General features: G+C 33.7%; 1 protein-coding gene across 3 annotated transcripts in view; it reads left to right on the top strand.

Moving 5' to 3' along the window:
- Positions 1 to 13,532, top strand: part of LOC135142683 (A disintegrin and metalloproteinase with thrombospondin motifs 9-like) — a 226,711-nt gene extending 213,179 nt beyond the window's left edge. For 2 of the 3 annotated variants that reach the window (XM_064074434.1, XM_064074433.1), the window contains exons 14-27: positions 4,268 to 4,698; positions 4,746 to 4,904; positions 4,985 to 5,234; positions 5,284 to 5,328; positions 5,445 to 5,678; positions 5,726 to 5,900; positions 5,947 to 6,298; positions 11,190 to 11,611; positions 11,665 to 12,213; positions 12,262 to 12,403; positions 12,461 to 12,644; positions 12,702 to 12,838; positions 12,888 to 13,084; positions 13,138 to 13,532. In XM_064074434.1, coding sequence (XP_063930504.1) covers positions 4,268 to 4,698; positions 4,746 to 4,904; positions 4,985 to 5,234; positions 5,284 to 5,328; positions 5,445 to 5,678; positions 5,726 to 5,900; positions 5,947 to 6,298; positions 11,190 to 11,611; positions 11,665 to 12,213; positions 12,262 to 12,403; positions 12,461 to 12,644; positions 12,702 to 12,838; positions 12,888 to 13,084; positions 13,138 to 13,224 — 3,364 coding nt within the window. In that variant the 3' untranslated portion in view covers positions 13,225 to 13,532. The remainder of the gene's footprint in view (positions 1 to 4,267; positions 4,699 to 4,745; positions 4,905 to 4,984; positions 5,235 to 5,283; positions 5,329 to 5,444; positions 5,679 to 5,725; positions 5,901 to 5,946; positions 6,299 to 11,189; positions 11,612 to 11,664; positions 12,214 to 12,261; positions 12,404 to 12,460; positions 12,645 to 12,701; positions 12,839 to 12,887; positions 13,085 to 13,137) is intronic. The other variant, XM_064074435.1, reaches the window with a different exon arrangement.
- The last annotated feature ends 311 nt before the right edge of the window (positions 13,533 to 13,843 follow it).

The following is a 13,843-nucleotide window of genomic DNA, read 5'->3' as shown; positions in this document are numbered from 1 at the left end:
TCGAAAACTTCAAAAATCGACACATCGAAAAATCCAGAAGTCAAAAATCGTAAAGTCGAAAAACCGAAATATTGAAAAATCCCAAAACTAAATTATCGGAAAACTGAAAAATGAAAGAAAAACTGAAATATCCAAAAACTGAGAATCTAAAAAATTTAACAATTAATAAATCAGGACCTGTAAAATCGAAAAATTGAGAAACTGGAGGACTAGAAAATTGAAACAGTCGAAAGTCAAGAAATGAGAAAATCAAAACTTCGATTACTTGAAGAATCGAAAAATTGAGAATTTAGAAAAGTTCCAAAACTGAAATATCCAAAAAGTGAGAATCTAAAAAATTGAAAAATTGAGAAATTAAAAATCAAAAAAGTGAAGTCGAAAAATCGGAACCCTAAAAAAAATTGGAAAATGAAAACTTTCATTGAATAAACTGAAAAATCACAAAACTGAAGTATCCAAATCTAAAAAATTTTAAAAATTCAAAAAATGAGAAATCGAAAAATCAAAAATGTGAAGTCGAAAAATCGAAACCTTGAAAAACAGAAAAATAGAAAATCCTGCAAAATCGAAAAATCGAAGAATTGAAGAACAGGAAAATCGAAACACTCGAAAGTCAAGAAATGGGAAAACCAAAACATCGATTAATAGAAAAATCGAAAAATTGGGAGTTTGTAAGTCAAATTTGAAAAATTGGAACATCGAAAATTTGAAAAAACGAAGAATTAAAAACAGAAAATCTAAAATCAAGTCGAAAAAATCGAAAGATTTGAAAAATTCGAAAACTTGAAAAATTTAAATATCGAAGAACTGAAATGAAAAATCGAGAAATCGAAAATTATAAATATCAAAAAGTTCAAAAATTAAAATATCAAAAACATTGAAAAATCCGAAATTTAAAAATCGAAAAATTGAAAAATCGAAAGAATAAAAAAATCGACACTGAGAAATCCAGAAGTCAAAAATCGAAAAGTCGAAGAATCGAAATATTGAAAAATCCCAAATCTAAAATATCCAAAAACCGAAAAATTAAAGAAAACTGAAAAATGGAAAACTGAGAAATCAAAAACCTGTAAAATCGAAAAATTGAGGAATTGAAGGACTGGAAATTTGAAACAGTCGAAAGTCAAGAAATATGAAAATCAAAACATCGATTAATTGAAAAATCGAAAAATTGAGAATTTAGAAAAGTCAAAAATTGAAAAATTTAAAAATCGATATATTTTAAAATCGTAAAATTGAAAACAAAAATTGGAAAAACATACCACCGAAGCATCGGAACATTGAGAAATTGAAAAACTGAGCAATCGAAAAATTGAAAATCAGGAAATTGAAAAACTGAGAAATTGTAAAATTGAAAAACTGAGAAATTGTAAAATTGGAAAATGAAAGAAAAATTGAAGAATGGAAAAACAGAAAACTCAAAATTGAAGTATCCAAAAACTGAGAAATTAAAAAATTGAAAAATTAAAATATCAAAAAATTGAAAAATCGAAAAAGAAAGAAAATCGACAGATCAAAAAATCCAGAAATCAAAAATCGAAGAACCGAGATATTGAAAAATCCCAAAATTAAAATATCGAAAAACTGAAAAATTACAGAAAAACTGAAGAATGGAAAAACTGAAAATCTCCAAAACTGAAATATCCAACAACTGAGAATCTAAAAAATTGAAAAATTGAAGCAGTCGAAAGTCAGAAAAAGGGAAAATCAAAACATCGATTAATTGAAAAATCGAAAAATTTGAGAATTTAGAAAAGCCAGAAATCGAAAAATTGAAAAATCGAAATATTTGAAAATCATAAAATTGAAGAGAAAAATTGAAAAAACGTAAAACCGAAACATCGGAACAGTGAGAAACCGAAAAATTGAAAAATGAAAGAAAAACTGAAAAATTCCAAAACTGAAATATCCAAAAACTGAGAATCTAAAAAATTGAAAAATCAAAAACCCGTAAAATCGAAAAATTGAGGAATTGAACGACTGGAAAATTGAAACAGTGGAAAGTCAAGAAATGGGAAAATAAAAACATCGATTAATTGAAAAATCGAAAAATTTGAAAATTTAGAGAAGTCAGACATTGAAAAACTGAAAAATCGAAATATTTAAAAATCGTAAAATTGAAGACAAAAATTGAAAAAACGTAAAACCAAAAGAAACATCGGAACATTGAGAAATCGAAAAATTGAAAATCAGGAAATTGAAAAACTGAGAAATTGTAAAATCGAAAAATTGAAAAATGAAAGAAAAACTGAAGAATGAAAAACTGAAAAAACTCAAAATTGAAATATCCAAAAACTGAGAAATCAAAAAATTGAAAAATGAGAAATCAAATAGGCAAAAAAGTGAATTCGAAAAATCAAAAACCTAAAAAACTTAAAAATTGAAGAATTGAAGAAATGAAAAATAGAGAAACTGAGAATTTATAAAAGTCAAATTAGAAAAGTTGCAAAAACCAAATATTTAAAAATCGTAAAATTGAAGAGGAGAAAAATCAAAAATCGTAAAATTGTGAAATTGAGAAATTGTAAAACGAAGAATTGAATAATAAATAAACTGAAAAATCCTAAAATTGAAATTTCCAAAAATGGAAAAATGAAAGAAAAACTAAAAAATCCCAAAACTGAAATATGCAAACACTAAAAAATTTTAAAAAATTAAAAATTGAGAAATCGAAAAATCAAAAATGTGAAGTGGAAAAATCGAAACCTTGAAAAACGGAAAAATAGAAAAATCAAAAGCCTGAAAAATAGAAAAATTGAAGAATTGAGAAACTAAAAAATCGAAACAGTCGAAAGTCAAGAAATAGGAAAATCAAAACATCTTTAAACTTTACTATTGTTTCTCGTTATAAGGGTCCCCGACTCAATTCCGTAAATACACTGTACACTTCGTTCTGTATTTCTTTCAGTATTTCCTTTCCCAAAGAATGAGTTCTTGAGGCTGTTATAGGTTTTGACTCGTTCGATTCTTTGTCGATTTAGTTTTATTTTGTGCCATTTGTCTTTCTCCGCCGTTGCCATAGTGTTTATTTTGTCTCTAGATATAAACATAGAAATAAATATTTCTGTTTATTTTTTCTGGTTCTTTTTCTGATTCGGCCACAATCACCATATCAGGGGCAAATAACAATTCTAGGAATCTTATCTAGTTCTCCTCCGCAGAAAGATTCAACAGAAACTAAAATTTCCTAGCAAGGGTCAAGCAATGCGAGAGTTGGTCGAGAATTTAAGAAACTGAACTAAGAAAGAGAACTAAATTTTTGATTTCCTTTATTTACATCGTTTATTTTTATGTTTTTTTTTTTCATTTGTGAAGCAACTGTTTTTTTGACATTTATTTGACGCACTTTTGGATGATAAATTACCGACATGTGTCATCGTTTGCCCTTCCCTTATTTCTCTATCAAGGTACACTAATTACATTCATTTGACATTAAGTCATTCAGCTGATAGCTGTTTATCGTGGTCCTGGTTATCAGACTTTTTGTTGATAAGTACGGTATCAGTTTATTAAAAAAAATTACAATTCGGTTACAGGTTGGTGTCCCCCAAAACCGCATACGGGACGTAGAATTACCGCATGAAGTCACCACTGAGTTCTAGCCTGTTAGCCGAATTTATAGCAATGACGAGTACATTACGCACTCTGTAGAATTACAAAAGTAGAGTAACGACAGTTTAATGAGTCTGGCGGTATAAAAAGAAAATTATTTTTGCCCGCGCTGCCGTTAAACGCCGTACGTGAGCTTCCAGTTTTCTAGCCGATGCAGGCGCAACTTATTTGTTGTTCCTTCAGATCAAAGCACCAAATCGACATTTCTTTATTTGTTTTTGCCGGCTATTTACTTCGCATAAATCCATCACAGACGCGTCACTAAGTCTGAACCTGGATCGAAAACAAAACCTCTACCCAGAAATCGCGTTTACGACTTCGCGTTATTCGCTTGTTTTGTAGGTGTAGTGGATTGGATTGAAAGGGGCGTAATAACGTGGTGGCAAACTGCGTAAACATGTTTTTCAGGGGAAAAGTTGTTTGTATGAGTGCCACGTGGACGCGATATAAAGAGTGTTAATAGGCGGAAAAATCCCGATAAATCAAAAGAAGTTGCTGTTCTTTCCTGGTAATTCAGACTAGCGCGCTAACGCAGACGATTAAATTTTCTGTGGAAAACAACACAGATTTAGCTCGAGCATTATATTGTGTTTGTATTTCGATCGATTCCACCGCTGCCACCAAAACGATGTTGTGCACTGATTTTAATTTTCAGCTGGACTGAATGCAGCCGGACTTGCGGAGGCGGTGTCAAGTACACCAAACGCTTTTGCGACACGCCCGTCCCCAGGAACGGCGGCGCTTACTGTACCGGAAGTAGCGTCCAGTACTTGTCCTGCAACACACAGTCCTGCGGGAACGACGTCCCCGATTTCAGGGAAGTACAGTGTTCGGAGTTCGACGGGATCACGAAAAATCTTGCCAACTTGACGAATGACGTCCAATGGGTACCTAAGTATGGCCTGGGTAGAAAAGAGGATCTGTGCAAGCTGTACTGCAGACCCAAGAACTCCAACGCCTACTATCCTTTGAAGGAAAAGGTCATAGACGGGACGAAATGTGGCATGAACTCGTTCGATATCTGCGTGAACGGGATTTGCAGACCGGGAGGATGCGATAATAAGTTGAACTCGAAGGTTGAGTTAGGTGAGTGGGTGGTTCGTGGAGGGAAGAGGTGTATATGGTTGTTTTAGATGAGTGCGGGATTTGTGGAGGGGATAACAGTAAGTGTCAGGAGGTTACCGGGAATTATAATATTTCGAGGACTGGGTACCATATGGTACTGAGGATTCCGAAGGGGAGCTCGAATATTGATGTTAGGCAGAACGCCAACAACGATACAAACTATTTGGGTAAGGTTAATGAGGGTTTTAATGAGGGTTTCATCGATTCTTCACTGATCGAGCTCATACATATATATTTTTTGTTCTAGTACTCGTTGACGGTGAAACTGGAGAGTATGTCCTTAATAGTAAAACCATGATCGCTCCTCAGCAGAAGGACGTGATTTCTGGGGGTGTCATCATCAACTATAGCGGTTCTTCGGCAGCCGTTGAGCGCATCACCACCCCCAAGAACCACAAGCTAACCAAAGACTTGGTCCTGTGGATACTTTCCATCGGGGAAGCCCGGCCACCGGACATCACTTACAGATACATAATAAGCGAAGAAAGTGCCCCTCGGTAAGTACCTGCACCCCTACAACCACGTTTTATTTATTTGCCGCACCAGGTTCAGTTACAGTTATAAAAGCTTCGTCCGGAAGATCCCCCCCAGGTAACTTGTCGTCTCGATGTTGTCTCTAATCTACTACCCGTGCTGTTCTCTCTCTAATTCCTCTAATTGTCGGTAATCACTTTCCCTTTCTTTTCTTGATTCTTCATTATCTCTAGGTACGGATGGAGTTTGTACGGGAACAAATGGTCCAAGTGCAACTCAATCTGCAACGGTACCCAGTACATGAACCCCGTGTGCGTGGAACTGGCCACGAATTCCGAACAGTCCGACTCGTACTGCTCAGAGTTCGACAAGAAGCACCGAACCCAGAAACGGGACTGCAACGTCCACTGCCAGCTGCGCTGGACCGACGTGTCGCGTGGACCCTGTTCCGTCAACTGCGGCGAAGGGTACTCCCCGACCCCAGTCGTACTCCGGTACTACTTGTGTGTTTCAGGTTGCGAACCGTCAACCACCAGTGCATGAAAATCGACACAACCAAAGAAAACTACGACCACTACTACGAAGTGGTTGACCACAAGCACTGCAACCACTTGCGTAAACCGCCGGACCACGAGCCGTGCCAGGGGTTGTGCGAGTCGACGCGATGGGAGTACACCAGCTGGTCTGAGGTGAGTACCGAGGTTTGTCGGTTTCGGGTACTTAGTCTGGTTGCAGTGTTCGGTGACGTGCGGCGGCGGGACGCAGCGCCGCAGCGCCAAGTGCGTGGATGACAGTAGTCACGTGATGGACGATTCGCACTGTTTCAAGAGTGAGAAGGTGACGGAGCAGGTGTGCAACGTCCGGAAGTGCCCGGTTTGGGAGTCCAGGGAGTGGACGCCGTGTTCGGTTACGTGTGGACGAGGCTTTCGGACCAAGCCCTATTTCTGTCATGTTGATGGGAAGGTTCTGGACCCGTCGGCGTGCGATTCGCGGCAACGACACATAGAGAAGGAAGACTGCTTTGAGAGGCCGTGTGCTGGATGGTCTGTGGGTGGGTGGAGCGAGTGTTCGGCGACCTGCGGCGATGGTAAGAATTCGGGTTATCTTTCTGGGTTCATCAAGTCTTCTGATGTTACAAGAACTGTTGCCATTGTTTTGCTAATCGAGATTCACACTCCCAAATGTAGATGACGTTCTAACACTTCCCCTCGAGTCAAAGGTCGCGAGATTTAATGTTTCCCACTTCGAGCGGTTGAGCTTCGTCGGCTAAATAAGAGCAGCTACATTATTTACTGCATCTTCCTTACAATATATATTTTTAATAACCAGAAGTGCCTCTTTCATGAATGAGAAGCCGCCCTAAATTGAATCAACAAAATTTCACCTTAAATAAAAATTGGTCCTATGTTATTTCGAAAGAACTTCTCTCGCCCCTGAAGTGCATTCCAAGAAATCCCACTTCTTTAAAAATTATGAAGAATTTTTGCGATTTTTGTTTTCTGATAACCTCTACAAGGTAAAGACCAGAGTTTTCAAGTTTAAATTTTTCAGTTATTCAATTTTTCAACTTTTGAATGTGTCAATTATTAGATTTTGCAAATTTTCAATTTGAGTTTCTCGAGTTTTCAATTTTTAATTGTTCAATTTTTCGATTTACAATTTTTCGTTTCAGTTTATTTTACTTTTTCGATTTTTCAATGTTTCGATTTAATAATTTCTCGTTTTTTCAGTTTTAATTTTGTGAATTTTTCGTTTCATCAATTCTTTTTTTTTACTTTATTTTTTCGATTTTTCAGTGATCTGTTTTTATATTTCTTTTTTTCGATTTGCAACTTTCCTAGTTTTCATTTTAAATGTGTAATGATAATTTTTAATATTTTTCACTTTATTAATTTTACAATTTTAGAATTTTTTTGTTTTTCAATTTGTGGATGTTGAAACTTTCTCATTTATTCTACTTTTCAATTTTTCGATAATTTAATTTTTCAGTGTTTTGATTCAATAATTTTGTTTTTTCAATTTTTCGTTTCTTCAATTCTTCGTATTCTTTAATCTTTCATTTCTTCAAATTTTCGATTTGCAATTTTTCTAGTTTTTATTTTAAATATGTAATAATAATTTTTAATATTTTTCACCTTTTCAATTTTACAATTTTAGATTTTTCCAATTTTGTTACGTTTTCATTTATTCGACTTTTGAATTATACGATTTTTTATTTTTTAATTTTTTGATTATTCGAATTTTCATTTCTTCAAATTTTAAATCTGCAACGTTTCGGTTTTCAATTTTCCGATTTTCAGCTTTTAGATTTTTGAACTTTTTCAATGTTAGATTTTTCAGTTTCTCGATTTTTCAATTTTTCGTTTTTTCAATTTTTTGATCTTGCAATTCTCCAATTTGAGTTTCTCGATTTTTCAATTTTTAATTTTATAATTTTTCGATTTACAATTTTTCTTTTCGGTTTTTTATTTTCTGTAGTGTTTCGATTATTCCATTTTTCAATGTTTCGATTAATAATTTTTCATTTTTTCATTTTTAATTTTGTCAATTTTTCGTTTCTTCAATTCTTCGATTTATTAATCTTTCATTTCTTAAAATTTCCGATTTACTATTTTTTTTGTTTCGGTTTTTTATTTACTTTTTTTCGCTTTTTGGTTTTTCAGTGTTCTGATTTTATATTTCTTTTTTCGGTGTGAAAATTTTCAATTTTTCGGTTTTCTATTTTTCGATTTGCAATTTTTCTAGTTTTCATTTTAAATATGTAATAGGCGTAATAATTGTACTCCTAATATTTTTCACTTTTTCATTTATTCTACTTTTCAATTTTTGATTTTTAATTTTTCAATTTTTCATTTCTTCAAATTTTCAATCTGCAATTTTTTAGAAGTTCTCAATTTTTCGCTTTTTTAGCTTTTAGATTTTTTAATTGTTTGTTATTTCAATTTTAGATTTTTCAGTTTATTGATTTTTCAATTCGAGTTTCTCGCGTTTTTAATTCCTAGTATTTCAATTTTTCGATTTACAATTTTCTGTTTCGGTTTTATATTTTCTATATTTTTTTGATTATTCGATTTTAAGTTTGGCAATTTTTCGGTTCTTCAATTCGTTAATTCTTTAATCTTTCATTTCTTCAAATTTTCAATTTGCAATTTTCGTTTCGATTTTTTATTTACTTTATTGTTTCAGTTTATCGGTTTTTCAATATTCCGATTTTATAATTACTTATTACTATTAATTTTTCAGGCTTCTATTTTTCGATTGCAATTTTTCTACTTTTCACTTTAAATATGTAATAATATTTTTTTGTTTCAATTTTAGAATTTTAGAATTTTTCAGTTTTTGGATTTTTCATTTCTTCAAATTTTCAATCAGAAATTTTTCGTTTTTTAAATTTTTAGATTTTGCAATTCTTCAATTTGAGTTTCTCGAGTTTTCGGTTTTTAATTTTTCAATTTTTCGATTCACAATTTATCGTTTCGGTTTTTTATTTACTTTATTTTTTCAGTTTTTCGGTTTTTCACAATTTTAATTAAATAAATGTTTTTCAATGTGAAAATTTTCAATTTTTCGGTATTTATTTTTCGATTTGCAATTTTTATAGTTTTCACTTTAAATATTTAATAATACTTCTATATTTTTCTCTTTTTCAATTTTCCAATTTTAGAATTTTTCTATTTTTCAATTTTTGGATGTTAAAACATTTTCATTTATTCGACTTTTCAATTTTTTAATATTTCAATTTTTGAATTCTTCAATTTTTCATTTCTTCAAATTTTCAATCTGCAATTTTTCGATTTTTCAACATTTAGATGTTTTAATTTTTTGGTTTTTTAATTTTAGATTTTTCAGTCTTTCGATTATTCAGTTTTTCGTCTTTTCAATTTTTAGGTTTTGTAAGTATGCAATTTGATTTCTCGACTTTTCACTTTTTGATTTTTCGATTTACAATTTGTCCTTTCGATTTTTTATTTTATTAATTTTTTCGATTATTCGATTTTAAGTTTGTCAATTTTTTGGTTCTTCAATTCGTTGATTCTTTAATCTTTCATTTCTTCAAATTTTCGTTTCGATTTTTTATTTACTTTATTGTTTCAGTTTTTCGGTGTTTCAATGTTTCGATTTTATAATTACTTTTTTTTTCAATGTGAAAATTATTAATTTTTCAGGTTTCAATTTTTCGATTGCAATTTTACTACTTTTTACTTTAAATGTATAATAATATTTTTTTGTTTCAATTTTAAAATTTTAGAATTTTTCAGTTTTTCAATTTTTGAACGTTAAAACGTTTTGATTGGTTCGATTTTTCAACTTTTAGATTTTTGAATTTTTTGTTTTTTTTTAATTTTAAATTCTGTCTTTCGATTATTCAGTTTTTCGTTTTTTCAATTTTTAGGTTTTGTAATTATGCAATTTGACTTTCTCGACTTTTCAGTTTTTAATTTTTCAATTTTTAGATTTACAATTTTTCGTTCCGGATTTTTATTTTTTATTTTTTTTCGATTATTCGATTTTTCAATTTAATAATTTTTCATTTTTTCAATTTTAATGTTGTCAGTTTTTCGTTTCTTCAATTTTTGGATTTTTTCATCTTTCATTTCTTCCAATGTTCGATTTGCAATTTTTAGTTTCGGTGTTTTTATTTACTTTCTTTTTCGATTTTTCGGTTTTTCAATGTGGCATTTTTCAGATCTAGGATTTTTAAATTTTTCGGTTTTTTTATTTTTTGATTTGCAATTTTTCTAGTTTTCATTTTAAATATGATGTAATAGTAATTTTTGATGTTTTTCACTTTTTTTTCGATTGTTGGATTTAAAATTTTATCATTTATTCAACTTTTCAAGTTTTCGTTTCTTCAAATTTTCAGTCTGCAATTTTTCGATTTTTCAACTTTTAGATTTTTAAATTTTTTTGTTTTCTCGATTGTAAATTTTTCACTATCGGTTTTTCAATTTTTCGTTTTTTAAATTTTTAGATTTTGCAATTTTTCAATTTTTCGTTTCGGTTTCTTATTTGCTATATTTTTTGGATTATTCGATTTTTCATTGTTTCGATTTAATTAATTTTTCGTTTTTCCAATTTTAATTTTGTCAACTTTTCGACTAAGAAAATGGAAAAGTGGCAAAAATGAAAAAAAAAAGTATAAAATAAAAACTAAAAAACCTAAAAATTGGAAATCAACAATTTGAAAAATTGAAGAAACGTAAATTGAAAGACCGAAAGATAAAAATTGAGAAATTTAAAATCGAATCAATTCAAAATCGAAAGAACGAAATATAGATTATAGAAAAATTCAAAAAGTAGAAAATCGTGGAATAATTGAGTAAATGAAAAATTATAAAATCCAAAGAAATATTGAAAAAATAAAGGAAATGAAAAAACGAAAAATTGTGATATCAAATAAAATTAAGAAAATGGAAATTAAAAATTCGAGAAAATGAAAAGTAAAAATCAAGAACTGGAAAAATTGAAGAAAGGAAATCCTGAAAAATCGATATATTAAAATGAAAATTTGTAACCTCAAAAAATTGGTCGAAGCTCAATAAAGTCAGATTTTTCAAAAAATAATTTTATTTTTTTAAAATAACCTTTATAAGTTAAAGTATGATATGTAAAAAGTATGTAGGGAAAATTGAGTGAGTTGTTCTTGATTTTGATCAATACAATAAACTGCGTCACATATTTATTTGAGTCACCCTGTATAAGCAATTCTAAAATCTATGAATGTGTTGACAAGTCATCAGTCGTAACAATTTTAATATTTCAGAGATATTTCTGATACACATATACAATTTGACAACAATCGGTCCAGTAGTTTCGGAGATTATCTAATAAAAATTCGGACAGATCGCAGACAGATAGACGGAAACGGGAGACCCTATTTTTTCATATTCTAGGGGTCATGAAACCTTTAGAAGTAACCAGGCGCCCAGTGGACTCGATTACAATACTTCCTTAGCTCACGCTTACTTTTATCTCAGGTATCAGCAACCGCAAAGTCATCTGTCGCAACCTCGACGACAACCAACCCATCCAAGAAACATTCTGTGCCGGAATTCTCAAACCCAACGACACCAAATTCTGCAAAATCACGGACTGCACCCAAACGTTGCCCTACCAGAGGCGATTCGACAACGACATTATGACAAATTCCATCACCAGTTACGACAGAGGATTCCGCTGGATCACGGGAGCTTGGAGCCCATGCTCGAAATCCTGCGGAGGTGGAATCAGCTCAAGAATGGTGGTGTGTAGGAACGAGTTTGGCGAAGAACATGAGAAATTCTGTCCCTTGAACGTGGTCCCAGTGAATAGGATCGACTGCAACACCCATCAGTGCCCCCACTGGGAGTACGGAGGGTGGAGTGAGTGTGATGCCAAGACTTGTGTGAAGATGCGACAGGTATGTCAAGGTATTATGTATGTTAACCGAATTTGCGACGTTTTTATTTTAAGGTTAACTGTCGCAACTCGACTGGCAGCTTCGTCACAAACAATCAATGTGACAATAAGACTCGGCCTCCAGAAGTCACCCCTTGTAAGCCATCGCAGTGTCATTCCTACGTTCACTATAACAACGACCCGTACAAATGGTCGGTGGGTAAATGGAAACCGTGCTCGACGATGTGTGGCGAAGGTAAAAAGTATCGCCATCTGGTGTGCAAGAACGTGCAACTGCAAAGCGTGGTGGTGGACAACTACTGCAGACATCTACCGAGGCCCAAGACTAACGTCACGTGTGAAAAATATATGTGTAGTAATTACGCATGGGTGACCACTGCGTGGTCACAATGTTCGGCTTTTTGTGGAGAGGGGGTGAGAAATAGGAGCGTTACGTGTCACCGGGTGTACCAAAAGGGCGCCGTGGACCATAATCCTCTGAGCTTTGATAAGTCGAGGTCTAGGGACTACTGCGACTGGCACCAGAGACCCGACGATAAGGAGATGTGCATGGGGAATCAGTGCAACGAGGTGTACGTCTGGAGGAGTGAACCCTGGAGGGAGGTAAGTTTTTTTTATTTCGTACTTCAAAGTATTCACTCTACGTTTCAGTGTTCCCATACCTGTGGAAAAAAAGGCCGAACTACCCGACAAGTGTATTGCTACAATTTAAAAACGCACCAGAAAGTGGAAAAAAGGCACTGTTCAAGGCATGCGAAACCGAGGCGACGTGCGAAATGTAACCAGTGGAGATGTACGTCTTTGACTAAACTCATTCACGATCAGTTTACTCACCTAATTGCATTTTCAGGTCTGTTTAGAAGTTGCAAAGAGATTCAACATCGCATGAAAACACGAGTCAACAAGGATTACTTAATCACAATTCGGAACAAACCCGCCAGGGTGTACTGCTACAAAATGGACACCAACCAGCCCGAGGAGTACATAACGTTGCATGCGGACGGTGTGAACTACGCTGAAAACTACGACAAACGGTATGTTTTCCAAATTAATTTAACAAGGTGGATTCATAAACGACAAGTATTATGCAGATTGAAGAACCCTCACTCCTGCCCCTACGACGGGCGCCGCGTCGAAAACTGCGACTGCCTGCCGATCGGTCCCGAGCGTTCCGGCCGCACCATCTTCTGGAAGGTCCGTCTCAACATCACGTCGCTTCGCATCATCGGTAATTTGGCATCCCTCTGGGAGCGTTTCAGTGTGTATGTTTTTACCAGGTGACGACTTCACGTTTTCGCGCCAAATCAGCGGCATGAGGGTGCCGTATGGCACCGCTGGAGACTGCTACAGCGCCGTCGAGGGGTGTGCCCAAGCACGGTTTTCGATTGATTTGGCTGGGACGTCGTTCAGGCTGGCGGGACACGTGCGGTGGCAAAGTATAGGGAAGTACGCCAGTGTGCGAACGGTGACGACGGTCAGTATATGGGGGATGGGTAACGACGTCAATGTTGTGTTTTTTCTTTGTAGGAGAGGAGGGTCGATGGATTGTGCGGGGGTTACTGCGGGAATTGCGTTCCCGAGCCTGGGATTGGTCTACACGTGGAAATTACTTAGTCCGGTATTACAAAACTAATCAGTATTCTTAGCGTAAAGAACAAATCACAACTGCCATAGCGAATCGTACTGCGAAAAATCTACTGCCAAAATCGTGTTTATTATTGTACGACGTGTTTTTGTCTCATATTGAGGCGCTAAATATTGTTTATGTATAGCTATGCTGCTATTTGTACTTTTTTATACACTTTCTTATATTCTAGTGATGTGTATATATTTAACTAATTTATTGCATTAAGTGCCTGCCATCTTGTAAATGTATTGTAATTTATTGTTAACGTTTTTTGTATTAACACTAATTTATATAAGTTTGGAGTTTTATTTTTGTCCCTGTTTCCTCTGATCGTCGTGACGCAATCGAACTGTTATTGCTACTACTGACGTAAGTTCTCAACCCTTCGTCTCGTTATTCATTTAGTTTGTTCTTGTTAATTTTCTCAACTTGTTACTGTTGTTTCATTCTTCCTTTCCTTCTTCTCTTCGAAACTGGATTAAAACTAACACGTTGTGTAAATTTGTTTGATTGCTTGTAAATTCACAGTTCATGTCAGGATTTTGATCGTTAATTAGTTCTAACACAATTTAACAGTCAGGAATTATTTAGATAGAGCATTTACTA

This window comes from Zophobas morio, unplaced genomic scaffold (assembly GCF_036711695.1).
Source record: "Zophobas morio isolate AGI-343-1 ecotype UQ-CSIRO unplaced genomic scaffold, CSIRO_AGI_Zmor_V1 ptg000049l, whole genome shotgun sequence".
Classification (NCBI taxonomy): domain Eukaryota; kingdom Metazoa; phylum Arthropoda; class Insecta; order Coleoptera; family Tenebrionidae; genus Zophobas; species Zophobas morio.
This window is presented reverse-complemented; position numbering and strand designations above follow the sequence as displayed.